This window comes from Vitis riparia, chromosome 6 (assembly GCF_004353265.1).
Source record: "Vitis riparia cultivar Riparia Gloire de Montpellier isolate 1030 chromosome 6, EGFV_Vit.rip_1.0, whole genome shotgun sequence".
Lineage (NCBI taxonomy): Eukaryota > Viridiplantae > Streptophyta > Magnoliopsida > Vitales > Vitaceae > Vitis > Vitis riparia.
Genome location: NC_048436.1, coordinates 19,935,079 through 19,952,004, shown reverse-complemented (window position 1 = coordinate 19,952,004; position 16,926 = coordinate 19,935,079). Strand labels below are relative to the sequence as shown.

The 16,926-nt window shown below is 33.4% G+C and overlaps 2 protein-coding genes and 2 pseudogenes across 2 annotated transcripts; all 4 read left to right on the top strand.

Moving 5' to 3' along the window:
- Nucleotides 1-38: 38 nt before the first annotated feature.
- On the top strand, nucleotides 39-1,000 carry LOC117916749 (annotated as a pseudogene).
- Nucleotides 1,001-6,375: 5,375 nt separating this feature from the next.
- LOC117916886 (ripening-related protein grip22) lies at nucleotides 6,376-7,231 on the top strand. Its single transcript, XM_034833098.1, has one exon. It carries the CDS (start codon nucleotides 6,376-6,378, stop codon nucleotides 7,036-7,038), a length of 663 nt encoding a protein of 220 aa, XP_034688989.1. The 3' UTR covers nucleotides 7,039-7,231.
- A 3,232-nt stretch (nucleotides 7,232-10,463) lies between these two features.
- Nucleotides 10,464-10,995, top strand: LOC117917088 (annotated as a pseudogene).
- A 3,513-nt stretch (nucleotides 10,996-14,508) lies between these two features.
- On the top strand, nucleotides 14,509-15,316 carry LOC117916774 (kiwellin-like). Its single transcript, XM_034832946.1, has one exon. The coding sequence runs from the start codon at nucleotides 14,538-14,540 to the stop codon at nucleotides 15,186-15,188; it is 651 nt and encodes a 216-aa protein (XP_034688837.1). The 5' UTR covers nucleotides 14,509-14,537; the 3' UTR covers nucleotides 15,189-15,316.
- Nucleotides 15,317-16,926: the final 1,610 nt, after the last annotated feature.

The window sequence follows — 16,926 nt, the reverse complement described above, 5'->3', positions numbered from 1 at the left end:
TTCAGTATATAAATGGATGCAAGCTTGTGTTACTGAATACTAAGAGTAGCTCCAAATTGCAATGGCGAATTCAGCAGTAGTGTGGTTAGCATCCGTATGGCTTGTGTCCAATATCTTGTCCCTTCCATTCCTGGCATTGGGCATATCTTCTTGTGGTGGCTCATGTCAAACACTTGATGACTGTGACGGTCAGCTCATATGCATCAACGGTAAATGTAACGACGACCCCGAGGTCGGGACTCACATATGACGGGGAGGTTCAAGTACCCCTTCCCCTCCGGTCTCCTCCTCCACGTCTGCCATTCTAACTAACAACAATTTTGAAAAAGGAGGAGACGGTGGAGGCCCATCGGAGTGCGACGGCAAATACCATGACAATTCAGAGCGCATCGTAGCATTGTCAACTCGGTGGTATGATGGGGGATCCCAGTGTGGGAAGATGATCAGGATAACAGCTCCAAGTGGGAGGAGCGTATTGGCCAAAGTGGTGGATGAGTGTGATTCAGCGGACGGCTGTGCGAATAACATAGTTGATGGATCCGATGGTGTGTGGGCTGCTCTGGGGCTGGATATCAATCTTGGTGAAGTGCACTTTACTTGGTCCATGGCTTAGATATCCGTATGGTTAATGAGTTGGGTTGGTTTTTTGTGTTCCCCTCTACTTTGGTTAATTATGATGTCATTTTGCAGCAATATATATATATATATATGCATGCACTGAAATAAAATAGCTGGAAGGCGCTAGCCTAGTGCCACCATAACCCCATTGACTGGGTTGATTAATAAAGAGTGATTATCAGCAGAATGATCTACTTCAAGTCTTCAACCATCACATCGATTAATTAATAAAGAATCCCATCAACTGTTGTTATCCTCCTTATACACATTACTTCACAGTTACTTTGTTCACCACAACATACATCGTCTGAACATTGGGCAGCAGCCGATTATTATCTCTGTACTATTAATTATCGATCCTAATCAACTCATTTTTATCCAATCGTACTGGGCAGTACTTACAAGACAAGTCTTTATTAATTTTTTTTCAACATTACAGCTATCAAGAAATCATTTAAGCTTATTATTTTAATTTGTTGAACAAGTTAACTTCATTGCATAGTTATTAAACCACCTATTAATAAATAATTTTTATTTTTAATAAATTAATATATAAAATTAAATAAACCCAATCCAGTTATTAAAATAGCCAAATAAGCCGGTGGGGCTCGAACCCCTCACCAAAAACTTAAGGGGTGTCCAGTATACCACCAAGGCGAGCTTGTCCAGTATGTATATATATATAAATGAAAATTTTTCATTTAGTAGATTAGTAAAAATATAAAAATTATTATAATAATTTTCTTTATAGTATTTTTAATATTAAAATTTTATGTATTTATTATCATTTATTTTATATCATTTAATACAATTAAATTAAATATATCATAATTTTAATATTAAATATATTTTAAAATTAGACATATTATAATCAAATATCACAATATTATTATCAAATAATATTTGATATAATTTAATAATCAATGTACACTTTTATATATATATATCAATTTCTTCAACAAAACAACTTTAAAAAATTTATTATACTTTTAATTTTAATTTTTTAAAAAAATTTATAAATTTTGATCAATTTTAGACCAATCTATATTTTTTGTTAAAATATCTGTCGATATATCCATAAAATCAGATTATCGATATTTTTATCCTTGACTCAATCATTAGTAAATATAATTATTATACCCAATAATTTATTTATATATAATATTATAATCTAAACTAAATTATGTATAAATAAACTTGTTCAAAGAAACTACATGTCAAACAAATTTTCATTTAATTCCTAGTAATTTGTTTTAAACATATTAAAGTAGTTGAAATACAAATGTTCAGTCAAAGTTTTAATTGATTTTTAATCTATCAAATGAGAATATCATCAAACTTCTTATAAGAGAACATTGCTTTCCACAAAAAAAAAAAAAAAATCAACTCCAAATTAAATTTGCACTATCACCAATATTTGCTTCAAAAATTACACAAAAACCTAACGTTTAGTAGTACAAATTAAGTTTTCAATATCATGTACTATTTTTGAAGAATTCTCTTGTCACTATAAACAAATACTTGTCTTTATGATAAAATTAATTTGGGTAAGGATCTAAGGTATAACTTACTTGCACTATGAAAATTTTAACTTCAACCATTTCAAACATAAGATAGAGTTATACCTCAAATAATAGAGTATAAAAAGTATTAAAAATTTAATAAACTTCTTCTTCTTCTTCTTCTTCTTCTTCTTTATTATTTTAAGCAAAACAATATGTATTTCATCATAAACAATACTATTTATCATTATCCTAATAATACTAAACTCAAGGTTATGTATAATAAAATGAAATATCTAAAAGTATTTTTTTGAATTCTATATATGTTAAAAACTTGTATTAAATTAAGAAAAATAAAATAAAGAAAAAAAGTATTAATGCATGTTTATAGCTAAATAATCCAAAGATTGAGTGTCATTTTGATAAAAAGGCCACGCAGTACGTGAAACATAGGATATGGTTATCTCAATGTATTTTAACCAATGCTAAAACCTGCTTGAAGAAAAAAACTAGAATACTCATACCCTAATTAAGTACCACAATAAATTAATATCATAAAACATTATAATAAATTTACCTTTGATTAGAATTTGTGTACATCTCAAGTAACCAAACAAATTACCTCTAAATTATTTTAAAATTTTACATAGTTTAGTTTACATCATTGAAAATAAAAAGGTTTGTCAAATGTCATGATCACTATATATTTTCTATCAATGCATAATTTCAATAATTATGTAATCTTGCTTTTACATTGATACATGGAAGCCACTCGCTTCTTATTTCACACCTCATCATTTGAACACTTAAACCAATAAATGTTTTTTTTTCTTCAGTTTTTTCTTAATTTTTATTTTTATTTATTTATCTTTTCATTTAAATATAGAAAGATCTTTATTATAAATTTATTTAAAATAAAAAAATATTTAGAGCAATTAAAAATCTATTTAAATTTAATTTATTGATATCTAATTTTTTTTTTATTCTTTTTAAAATTTTAAAATGTACTATAAACTAGTGTATCTGTTAGCCCAACGATTCTCTTGATTGTGTTTTGATGATAAAAAGTCATGATTAAGTTGCTAATTATTTTGAATTATAAAGAATTTCAAGTGTTAGTTTGAAAATTTATCAAAAAATCCAATGGATGCAAGATAAAGACAATTATGAAATTTTACTCATAGAAAACATATGTAAGATGAATGCATGAGTGCATTTAGGTTTTTTTATATCTTTTCATGCATCTTTAAAAACTCGGTTTATGCATTAAAGTTATATTTCCATCAAAACTTAAGTTTTATCAAATGAACTTTAGGCAAATAATTTCAAAATTGACATAATAATTTATTTAATGACCTTACCTAAGTGTTAGAAAAAAAAAACATAAAAAAAAAAAGTTTTTGGGCCAAAAATTGTGAACCAGTTGAAGCACTGGCTAATTGGCTCAATCAACTAGGGTACCAATCAACCGATTACACCTTCTTGATCGAGGTCTGATTGAGATATGCAAAAAATCTTCTCTCTCTTCCAATAGCCTTGCATTCCCAGTCGAGGGATATGTCTTCCCGACCGAGGCCTAACGGTCACCTGACATGCATTTATTGCCCAATAGCTAGTTAACCAGTCAACCCCCAACTCAACCGATCAAGACTGTTTTTTGGCCTTTTTGGCTCTCAAGGATAGAAACTTATAAATTGATAACTCTACTTCATTTATGAGTAAGAGAATATCTGCATTTATTTGTCTACCTACTTGTTATTGCCTCAAAAACTTTAATTCTTTCCTTAGTTCATTAAATTTTTATTTGCATATTATTTAGTGCACCTTTGTGATTTATCCTAGCATTTGAGTTGTATTTAAGCCCTTGTTGAGCTAAGTTGAAAGATTTGATTTTTTTATTCGATTGTTAGAACCTTCAAGTGAATAGAGACTTGAAAAGATTGTATAAGAGCTCATTGGAGCCAAAATCTAAGTGTAAATGTGTTAAAAGCTTGGTTGAAACTTCAAATATAATAGAACACTCATTCGGTTAGGAGTTTGAGAAGAGTAAACGTAGGCAAGGGGTGTCGAACCATTATAAAATCTAAATTTGCTTATTCGAACCTTATCTCTTGTGTATGTGCTTCCTTTACTTGAATTTGTTGTGGTTGAAAAAAAAAATTAAAACCCAATTCACCCACCCCTCTCTCTCTTTCCCTCTTAGGTGTTTTCTCTATTAAGATTAGTTTTTATTTTCTCAGTATCCAAGAACATAAATATGTATTTTCACTCTTAATAGCCCAAAATAGATTCTTTTTAATCCAATTAATTCATTTGAGAATATATGGAAGAATAAAAACAAATCAACACGTAAGACAAAAGATTATTTACATGAAAAATCCTCATACAACATGTGGAGAAAAAAAACCATAGAGTCAGAGACTTAAATTTATAATCCACTTATGAGAATACAACAAAGTTTTAGCTAACAGACATTATCCCTAAGACTTACTCTTCAATACTTATATTGCATTTTACATCTATGATACAACACCTTGTATGCTCCCAGTGGATCTCACCTTAGCGTTTGAAGGGAAATAGATCTCTTTCACAATCCAACAAAAGCAAACATGAACACTTCCTTGAGAGTTTTGGGAACAATAAGACAAATTAGATTTTCTAATTCAGAAGCACTAAGCCAAAAACCTTTTTAAGCAAGGCATATGTAGGCCTAGAGACCTAGTGGATCGATACTTAGAAAATGCTCGATTTAAATCCATAAAAAAATGGAAAGAGTGAACTCCAAAATTTTGGAGGATTCTATCTCATGTGCTTATGCGCCCTTAGAGCGCTTGAGTGCTCTTCAAGCATTGAATTTAGTGTTCTTTCTCTCTCTCTCCCTCTATATATATAAAAATATATATAAAAGGTTAATTAATTTTATTATATTTTATAAATAGATTTATACTTTTTCTTGCATTATTTTAAAATGAAATTAGAGTAAAGAAAATGAAAAATATATGAACAAATTTAATTTTAGTATTTTTATTTGATTAAAAAATAAACACCAAAATTTTTTTATACTTTTTTTATTTTTAAAAAGGAATTTTCATTTTGCTCAACACAAAGCCGTTTGGAAGTGATCATTTTCAAAAGTATGGGAAACCAAAGGCAGCTAGAGATTTAGTTATAGTGTGTAGCATGTGCAAAGACTTTGAACTCAAACCATCAAGGTGTACAACCTCTCTCTCCCTTAATTGCATTCGTCATATTCTCTTGTGATCACGATCCCCTTTAGATACTTCTTCCCTTTTGGGTCATGTAAACTAGTGGCAAGAAAAATCTGAATTGATTTCTTACTATATATATATGATGTTCCATAATATCTCCACGATCCCCTTTAGATACTTCTTCCCTTTGTGGCAAGAAAAATTCGAATTGATTTCTTACCATATATATATATATATTATATATATATGATATGATGTTCCACGGTAAATATATATTTACTTTTAAAGTTTCTTTCTCTACATTATTTTTCTCATATAGTAGATTTAAAATATTCTTTATCCACCCATTTGCCGATGCATGTTTGTGGGAGTCATTAGCATTAATTATTGAAGGCATATGTCTAACCTAAAAAGAAGTTAGCATTATTGAAGGCCTAGTCTTGTGGATGTGACAAAAGGAAGGAGAGGTCATCATGCTCATCCTATGCCAATTAACTCAAAATGACTGAGGATAATTCTTTGATGGGGTAATTTTTGAACAAGATGATATTATATGATAAGAAAAAGGTCTATTTGATATTTACGTTGCTTTAAAAAACTAACTTAAAAAGATTAAAATAAGAGTCCATAAAAATCGAAGAATGATTTTTATAATTCAGAAATAAATATATTAAATGCGTCACCTCAAATTATGGCACGCCACCTAAGAAGAGGATAAGGAACCCAAAGTTCAACGATCCGTCATTTTCAAATTGTGTGGCGGGTTGAGTGTGGGGAATATCATCCTAAGAGTGAAGCCGCGGCCAGAGAGAAGTCCCACTGGCACTGAAATTAGAGAAGGCTTCAGTTACGTCATGAACCGAAAGATTGAAGTGAAGCCATCTAGAGGAGCCTTGCAAAAAAAAAAAAACGTGTGGCTGCGTAATTTCTTGATATGGTGGAGCCGCATGAGGGCATGGGGTGAGTACATAAGTGGATGCAAGCTTCATCCGTTGTCCATTAAACCTCTTTGGGTTACTGAATACTGAGAGTAGCTCCAAATTGCAATGGCAAATTCAGCACTAGTGTGGTTAGCATCGGTGTGCCTTGTGTTCAATATCTTGTTCCTTCCATTCCTAGCATTGGGCTTATCTTCTTGTGGTGGCTCATGTCAAACACTTAATGACTGTGAAGGTCAGCTCATTTGCATCAATGGTAAATGTAACGACGATCCCGAGGTCGGAACTCACATATGTGGAGGAAACTCGAGTACCCCTTCCCCTCCACCCCCCAGTACCTGCCAGCCCTCGGGAACTCTTGCGTGCAAGGGCGGAAAACCCAAAAATACCTACACATGCTCTCCTCCGGTTACCTCCTCCACGCCTGCCGTTCTAACTAACAATAATTTTGAAAAAGGAGGGGACGGTGGAGGCCCATCCGCTTGCGACAACAACTACCATGACAATTCAGAGCGCATCGTAGCATTGTCAACTGGGTGGTATAATGGGGGATCCCGGTGTGGAAAGATGATCAGGATAACGGCTCAAAATGGGAGGAGCGTGTTGGCCAAAGTGGTGGATGAGTGTGACTCCATGCACGGCTGTGACAAAGAGCATGCAGGTCAGCCCCCCTGTGATAATAACATAGTTGATGGATCTAATGCTGTGTGGAATGCTTTGGGGCTGGATATCAATATTGGTGAAGTGGACGTTACTTGGTCCATGGCTTAGGTATATGGTTGAATGGTTACTTGGTTTTTGTGTGTACGTACGTACCCTCCTCTTTGTGTTCCCCTCTCTACTTTGGTTTGTATGGCTCCGCCAAGCACTATTTTTATGTAATTTTGCAGCAATATATGCATGCACTGAAATAAAACTGGAAGGCACCAGCCCAGTGCCACCAGAATCCCATTAAGTGGTTTGATTAATGAAGAGTGATTTGCGTCACGATCTACTTGAACCATCACATTGATTATTAATGCAACGCCTAAACTACATCAACTTCCAATGAGTATTTTATATTAATTTGACATTGAGATTCACCTTATATATAGCAATACTGATATTGGGAAAATACATATTTTAAAATTAAAAAGTTGTAAAATCGAAAGAAACTTAAAAAGTAAAAAGAAAGAAAAGAAAAGAACATAGAAGGTGTTATCTAATGGGTGGTACTAGATCACTTTGATGAGGTCGCAATGAAGAAATTAACAAGAACCCCAGGAAAGAGATGTCGTGCAATAAGAAATATCATCCTGGAACCCAAATATAAAAGCCCCATGGACTTATTGACGGGTACATCAGTCATATATAATACTTTTTCTTGATCCATACTTTTCAGAAGTTTTTCTATTATTGTCTATCCTAATACAAGATAATTTAACTGATAAAAGCCTAAGTGCCTTGTACCTAAACCAGATTTCATATCTATTTATCTATTAAATAATTTAAAATAAAATAAAATAATTAAAGTTAGAACACAAATTAACTTTGAGATATGGAACTTAAATGTTGATTTAGTCGCTTACTAGTCCATATTCAAAGTTGGGTTGTAGAAACCCGATCTTGATTAGTTGAATTAAAAATCAATAATTAGGGAAGATAAAAAAAAACCAATCAACACACAAAATAAAATATTTTTAACATGGAAAACTTTCATGCAATATGAAGAAATAAAAAGTCAGAAGTCAGAAACTTCAAATCTACATCTATTATATGAGAATACAATACACACTTTTATCTAGCAGATTGCATTCGAGGTTTGTGACGTAACACATTGTGTGCTCCCTATGAATCTCATCTTAGCGATGCAAATCTCCTTCACAATCCATCAAAGATAAACATAAACACTTGAAAATTTTAAGAATAAGAAGACAAATTACATTTTCCAACTAGAAGCACTAAGCCAAAAACCTTTTTTAGTAAGGTATATGTACGCCTACAGACCTAGTGGACCAATTCTCAAAAATTCCTCAATTTAAATCCTTTAAAAATGGAAAGAGAAAACTTTAGAATTCTAGAGGTTTCTATGTCGAGTGCTCGAGCACCCTCAGGTAGGGATGACAATGGGACGGGTTGCCCCCATCCCAATCCCGTTGAATTTATTCGAAACAATTTTCATCCTTGTCCCATTTAAAAAATTAAACGGGGCAGGTACGATGAATTCCCATACCTGTCCCGCCCTGTCCCGTTTATCTTTTTTTTTTTAATTTTAATTTTTTTTAAAAAAATTACTTTTAAAATTTTTAATTATATTAAAATAAATATATTTTATAAATAATTAAATTATTATATTTTTTATAACTTATTTTATTAAAAATATTTTTTTATTATCTATATATTAAAAATAATAAAATAAAAATTAAATTAATTTAATTTTAAATTTTAATTTTATATATAATCAGGGTGGTGCAATACCCGAACCCGTCCCAAGTTTTTTAAAAAAATCTCAAATCCGTTTATTAAAATTAAACTTCATCCCATTAGGGACGGAACAGGGCAGGTATCTGAATAGACTCGCCCCATTGCCATCCCTACCCTTAGAGCATTTGAGTGCTTCTCAAGCATTGAATCCTGTGCTTCAAGGTTCATGCAGTTTTTAAACCCTAAAAAAAAATTCATTTTGATCAATTTTAAAAACTCGATCGATGTCATGCTACACCAACTACTAATTTGTCTTTCTAAGACTTTTCTATACTTACCAAAATCAATCGATGTCATGTTATACCAATATATATATATATATATATATATATATATATATAAACCATTTTAACAAGATTTTATTGATTTTATTTTTTTAAAATAGTATTTTATTAACCATATTTTAGTAAAGGGAAAAAGAGAAATTCTTATTAGTAAATGTTTTCTAAAACAAATGGAACCCAAAACTCTAAATGTGCTTTAGAAATTTTTTGGAAAACCAAAACCTGTTTTCTAAAAGGTAGAAAGCAAGATAATAAACAAAATCTTGTGAGATCCTTCTATATGAATATCATAAATATAAATGAAAATGAATAAAATTACACAATATAGCATGATTTATCTGTATATATTTGAAATATAATATTCTTTTATAAGTGTTATTACAATTTAAAGTTATATCAAGTATATATATTTTTTCATATTAGGTTAATTCATTTTATTATATTTTATAAATAGATTTAAATTAACTTTTTCTTGCATTATTTTAAAATAAAATTAGAGTAAAGGAAATGAAAAATATATGAACAAATTTAATTTTAGTATTTTTATTTTATTAAGAAATAAACAAGAAATAAAACTTTCTACTTTTTATTTTTAAAAACGAATTTTCATTTTGCTCAACCGAAAGCCTTTTCAAAGAGATCATTGTCAAGAGTATGGGCAACCAAAGGCAGCTAGAGGTTTAGTTGTAGTGTGTAGCATGTGCAAAGACTTTGAATTCAAGCCATAAACGTGCACTACCTCTCTCTCCCTTAGTTGCATTTGTCATGTTCTCTTGTGATGATCCCCTTTAGATGCTTAGACCCTTTGGGCCACGTGAACTAGTGGAAAGAAAAATGAATTGATTTCTTGATGGAGGGGTCATCATGCTCATCCTAGTGCCAATTAACTCAAAACAACTAAGGATAATTCTTTGATGGGGTAATTATCGAACAAGATGATATTACATGATAAGAAAAAGGTCTATTTGATATCTCAATATAATTTGATATTTAGGTTGCTTAAAAAGATTAAAATGAGATTGAAGAATGATTTTTATAATTCAGAAATAAATATATTGTCTCACATCAAATTATGGAACGCCGCCTAAGCATAGGATAAGAAAGAGCCCAAAATAGAATGATCCGTCATTTTCGAATTGTGCGGCGGGTCGAGTGTGGGGAACATCATCCTAAGAGTAAAGCCACACCAGAGAGAAGTCCCACTGGCACTGAAATCAAGGCAACTAGAAGAAAAGGCTTCAGTTACGTCGTCAACCGAAAGAGTTGAAGTGAAGCCATCCAGATGAGGCATTAACTGCAAAGAAAAAACAAAACATGTGGCTGCTTAATTTCTTGATATGGTGGAGCCGCATGAGGGCATGAGTTGAGTTTATAAGTGGATGCAAGCTTCATTCCTTGACCATTAAGCCTCTTTGGGTTACTGAATACTGAGAGTAGAACCAAATTGCAATGGCAAATTCAGCTGTAGTGTGGTTAGCATCCGTGTGGCTTGTGTCCAATATATTGTCCCTTCCATTCCTGGCATTGGGTATATCTTCTTGTGGTGGCTCATGTCAAACACTTAATGACTTTGAAGGTCAGCTCATGCATCGATGGTAAATGTAACGACGATCCCGAGGTCGGGACTCACATAAATGGAGGAAGTTCAATTACCCCTTCCCCTCCACCTCCCGGTACCTGCCAACCCTCCGGAACTCTTGCGTGCAATGGCGGAAAACCCAAAAATACTTGCACATGCTCCCCTCCGGTCACCTCCTCCACGCCTGCCGTTCTACTTCTAACTAACAATAATTTTGAAAAAGGAGGGGACGGTGGAGGCCCATCCGCTTGCGACAACAAATACCATGACAATTCAGAGCGCATGTCAACTGGGTGGTATAATGGGGGATCCCAGTGTGGAAAGATGATCAGGATAACGGCTCAAAATGGGAGGAGCGTGTTGGCCGAAGTGGTGGATGAGTGTGACTCCAAATCTTTATGATTAATGTTTTCCGTGATGCCCCAATTACTAATACATGCAGTTACTTCGTCAACGCAACATATATCATGTGAACATTACTATACTATCTGCCTACAAGATACTATTGGCAGTACGTACTAACCAATTAGTATCTCTAGGATTCTCATAGTACTAATTATTGATTCCAATCTACTCATTTTCATCAAAATAACTATAATTAAAATATCTGCAGACATTTTAGGAAAATAGATATGCATGCCTATGAGGGTCTTTTGGACTTTATAAAACTTACCACAGTACAATTATATCAAAGCTTTGTCAAGTGTTGTGGTAGTAGAACATATAACTTTAAACCAAAGACCTTATACGACTACTCGGATACATTTGTACATGTCTATGAATTCCCACACTTATTGCCCTATGGATATCCCAACTATCATGAGTATTAATTGTAGAGTACGTAGGTCTCAATCTCTTAGGATGGCCCCAGTTCCACACTCATTCATGTAATTATCAAAAAATTTCCTGCCAACCATCCTAACTTTATAGCTTATAGACTAATTAAGAGTTTCCACTCAGGCTCTATAGCACTACATGAAAGGCGTAATGTAAAGACATCCCAGATGAAGTGTGGCACAAATAATGAGGAAGAAAAATCATAATGAACAGAAAGCCCAATAACTGAGTTTTGGGTCAAAATGGCCCATTTTTTAAACTTAATGTTGAAAATGGGCACATTTTGAAACTATTGTTCAAAATGACCTCTTTGATGCCACGTAGACGTCACATCATTCAAAAATATTTTTTTTTCGTCATTATAGTGAAAGCTGCAGTTGGGAAACGCGGCTTCATTTTTGCACTAAAGCCGCAATTGGGAAACGCGGCTTCATTTTTGCACTAAAGCCGCAATTGGGAAATGCGGCTTCATTTTTGCACTAAAGCCGCAGTTGGCAAACGCGGCTTCATTTTTGTACTAAAGCCGCATTTGCCAAACGCAGCTTTAGTTCATTTTTTTTCAAATTTAAAATTTAATTAAAAAATTATTAACTGAAATTTAAAAATATACTTAAATAATAAATTATTTATATTTAAATTTAAAATTCTAGTATTACTTCAATAAACATAAATTGATAAATAGAAGATATTATAAATGAATGTTTTATTTATTAATAAATTAATAATCTTAAAATAATAAATTTATATAACATATAAATAATATATAAAATTGTATAATTTATTAATTTAAGATATTTAATTTGTTAATTTTTAAGATATTAATTTATTTATATTATGATAAATTTATTTTATCGAAATAATAGTATAGTAGTTAATAACTGAGATTTCAATTATAATATTTTTTTTACTTTCCAATTTAATTAAAAACTATTAAATCACAATTTATGATTGAAAATTTAAAAATATACTTAATTAAAAATTATTTATTTATTCTATTATTTCGATAAAGATAAATTTATCATAATATAAATAAATTAATATCTTAAAAATTAACAAATTAAATATCTTAAATTAATAAATTATACAATTTTATATATTATTTATATGTTATATAAATTTATTATTTTAAGATTATTAATTTATTAATAAATAAACATTCATTTATAATATCTTCTATTTATTAATTTATGTTTGTTGAAGTAATACTAGATTTTTAAGTTTAAATATAAATAATTTTTTATTTAAGTATATTTTTTAAATTTCAATCATAAATTGTGATTTAATAGTTTTTAATTAAATTGGAAAGTAAAAAAATATATATTATAATTGAAATCTCAGTTATTAACTACTATACTATTATTTCGATAAAGATAAATTTATCATAATATAAATAAATTAATATCTTAAAAATTAACAAATTAAATATCTTAAATTAATAAATTATACAATTTTATATATTATTTATATGTTATATAAATTTATTATTTTAAGATTATTAATTTATTAATAAATAAAACATTCATTTATAATATCTTCTATTTATCAATTTATATTTGTTGAAGTAATACTAGAATTTTAAATTTAAATATAAATAATTTATTATTTAAGTATATTTTTAAATTTCATTCATAAATTGTAATTTAATAATTTTTTAATTAAATTTTAAATTTAAATAAAAATGAACTAAAGCCGTAGTTGCCAACCGCGGCTTTAGTTAAAAAATGAAGCCGCGTTTGGCAAATGCGGCTTTAGTACAAAAATGAAGCCGCGTTTGCCAACTGCGGTTTTAGTGCAAAAATGAAGCCGCATTTCCCAACTGCGGCTTTAGTACAAAAATCAAGCTGCGTTTCCCAACTGCGGCTTTAGTGCAAAAATAAAGCCGAGTTTCCCAACTGCGGTTTTCACTATAATGACGAAAAAAAAAATTTTTTTTAATGATGTGACGCCTACGTGGCATCAAAGAGGCCATTTTGAACAATAGTTTCAAAATATGCCCATTTTCAACATTAAGTTTCAAAAATGGGCCATTTTGACCCAAAACTCCCATAACTAGCAGGGAGAGCCAATGACTCCCAAGCACCACGTGTATCCTGTGCACAAGTGGAAATAATTTGGAGAAAATTTAGATTTGCACGTGTATCATGCGTTGAATGTCAAAATTATGTTGGGGTGAGGTATATTTGTGTCTTTTAAAAACTATAAGTTTTAGAGTAAACTTGTGTTGTTAATTTGGAATTAGGTTCTTTAATCAAATTGGGTGAATGGTACTACCTCTTTACTCGAGATGGCCTCAGGGTTGGGTGGCTGAAGATTAGTATTTCAAGATGGCTTGTTTATTGTTCATTTCAAGAGACAAGAAGGAACTCATTCCTACAAGGTTGCTTCGCCCTACCAAAGAATTGTTGCTTCTTCAATAAATATTCCTTCTCCGCGAGAAGGATCCACTTTTATAGTTCTTAATTCAAGTGGCATGCATGCATCATTATTACAAAAGTTGCAGCCGAGGGATTGTGTACATAAACTATGGTCTATGAAGACAGCCATATCAATGCCTTGATAGTGTGAAATTTAGCTTTCTTTCGAGTAATTTATTTTCCCCCCTTTTATAGGTAGAGGGTGGAGCAAGATAGGCGGATGGTCAAAAATCGACTAGTGCAAATTGAATTGAAAGGAGTCCAATTGGGGTTGGCCCTGCAATTTGATTGTGTGGAACTCTACCAAGAAATAGCACATGATATAACGTCACAAAAGAGGAGAACGATTAGTTCTGGATTGAGTTATCATAATTTCGTGCAGAGCCAAGTTTCATCCACCCATCACGCATGCCCGGAAAAAAAAAACAAAAAATCTGAGGAGCTACACTAAATGCCTCCTCAATAGAGCAGGTTGACCCGTAGCCAATGCCCACAAGCTAATGGCCAAGTTGAAGAAATTAAAGGTGCCCCGCTATGTGGACCAAATGACCAATTGCATTTAGCACTCATTACTTCCTGAGTCAGACAACAGCTTGGAGTGGATTCAGTATCAATATAAGCAGCCTCTTCCTTAGGCCTCATCCAAAACATTCCAAACCGTTGGGCCAATTTACCTTATTGAGGGTGGCTCCAATGGCAAATTTAGCACTGTTGCTAGCATCTCTGTGTCTTCTCTCCAACATTTTCTCCCTCCCATTCCTTGCATTTGCTATATCCTCCTGTGGTGGCCCATGTCAAACCCTTAACGACTGTGAGGGTCAGCTCATATGCGTCAATGGTAAATGTAATGATGATCCAGACGTCGGGACTCACATTTGTCAAACCCCATCACCATCCCCTCCAAGCGGCTCTAACTGTCAAGCCTCCGGCACTCTTACGTGCGAGGGAATATCCTATCCCACCTACAGATGCTCCCCTCGGGTTACATCCTCCACACCTGCCAAACTCACAAACAATGACTTTAGCGAAGGCGGGGACGGTGGAGGCGCGTCGGAGTGTGATGAGCAGTACCATAGCAACTCGGAGCGTATTGTCGCCCTGTCAACCGGGTGGTACAATGGCGGATCGCGATGTGGAAAGATGATCAGGATTACGGCACAAAATGGGAGGAGTGTGGTGGCCAAGGTGGTGGATGAGTGTGACTCCATGAGGGGGTGTGACCAAGAGCATGCATACCAGCCTCCTTGTAAGAATAACATAGTTGATGGATCTGATGCTGTGTGGAGTGCTCTGGGGCTGGATAAGGACATAGGTGTAGTGGATGTTACCTGGACCATGGCTTAGGTACGTTAGCTTTAGTGCTTGTAGCCACCTAATAAACGGCGTTACGTACCGAGCTTCAATGCCTAATTACTGGCTGTGTTGTATCGACACATTAATATGAAGTAAATAAATGGTCCAGCTACTAAGAATATATTTAGGAGTGATTTTAAAAAGTGTTTTTAGTATTTTTAAAACTTAAATAATAAAAAAATTAATAAAAATATTAAAAATCATTCTTAAAATCACTCTAATTTTATGTTGTGAGATCACTTCATTGACTAGCTTTATTAAATTAGTAGGCAACTTGACCTAGCTAGCTAACTTATATTCGACATCATTGTTGTTAGCCTCTTTAATGACACAATTAATTAGACTAGAAAATCAAAATTGATAATAATCCACTAAAAAACCATCAAGGAATTTGGAGTCAATTTTTAGAAAATTATCCTTGTGATATACCTTTATGAATAACTCTCATAAGATACTCCCTCTAATAGGAATCAACAAATGTGTAGACCCCCATATTGGGGTGCATTTTATGCACCTTTGTTTTGCCAGGTGTCCGGATTTCGAGGAGCCACGTGGAGTTTGAAGATTGGCCATCAGGTAGTGCATCTTGCCGTTGGGAGAGAGCTGGTTGAAGCCATCAGAATTCGACACCTGTCCAAGGAATGTGGGAAAAGCTGCAGACGGTTAGAGGATGTTGCCGGCTGCATGTGAGAGTGAGTGGAGAAAAAGCCAGCTGGAGTTAGTGGAGGTGGGGGGTTTGTTGCTGAAAAGAGGGTTGTAGGGGCAAATCAGGTAAGGAAAATCGGCCTAGAAGAGGAAGGTGGCAGAGATCCTTTAAGGGGGAGCTTTTTGTTTGGTTTTGGGAGGGTGAGAGAGCGGCAGGAAAAAGTTCCAGAAGAGCCTTGTGAGAGGAGGAGGTTTTCTCAGGTTGGTTGAGACAGAGCTTGGGAGAGGGGAGGATTCAGATTCAGAGACGATTTTCTTGCTTGAGAGTCAAGTTTTTGCTACGGGAGGGATATTCAGAGAGCGGAGCTAGCGAGGTTTAGCTTGGAGTGTGTTTTTTTTAGGCTAAGAGGGAGAGAGAAAGAGCGGTACGTTTAAAGGGTAGAGGAGGATTTTTCCAACTGCAGCAAGGGAGGCTTGGCTGGAAAAAGGTAGGGGGGATTTCTTGAGAGAGGAGCTGCTACAAAGAGGAGAGTGTTGGAGATCTTGAGAAGCTGTAGGAGGGAAGAGAAGGGAGAGTTGAAACAGAGGAAAGAAAGGGAACGTTCTCAGGTATGCTTGCGAGACCTCATTTTGATTGCCATTGACGTTTTTGGTTGCTATGACTGTGTTGTGCCATGTCCGCTCCCTGTTCTTCGTGTGAGGTTTGATTTAGAGTGAGAATTCTTCTTTTGACATTCTTTGTGTGTTTGAACGTATCCTTTAATCTCATTCCCACATGGTTTGAATCTCGTTTCCATCTGATTTCTTTTCCCACCCATGCATAAGCCCTACTGACTCCAATATGAAATGGAGCTCGGGTCGGTGTCTTTCTTTGTTTAGTTTGATACTCTGTTTTTGTGCTTGCTCCCTTATTGCTTGCTCTCTGTTCTCAACGGTTATTCGTACCCCCAAGGAGGAGAGTTTTGGTTAGCTTTGCCGCTGGTTTTGTTTTCATAAGGGTACAGATTCTAAGCTCAGGGCGATAGGATGATTTCGAGGAATGGGTTTCCAGACATGAGAAATCTCCTGCACATAAAGGAGTCTC

Bases quoted from the DNA above. Each gene is read 5' to 3' on its own strand.
- LOC117916886 (XM_034833098.1), top strand. From the start codon at position 6,376: ATGGCAAATTCAGCACTAGTGTGGTTAGCATCGGTGTGCCTTGTGTTC.
- LOC117916774 (XM_034832946.1), top strand. From the start codon at position 14,538: ATGGCAAATTTAGCACTGTTGCTAGCATCTCTGTGTCTTCTCTCCAAC.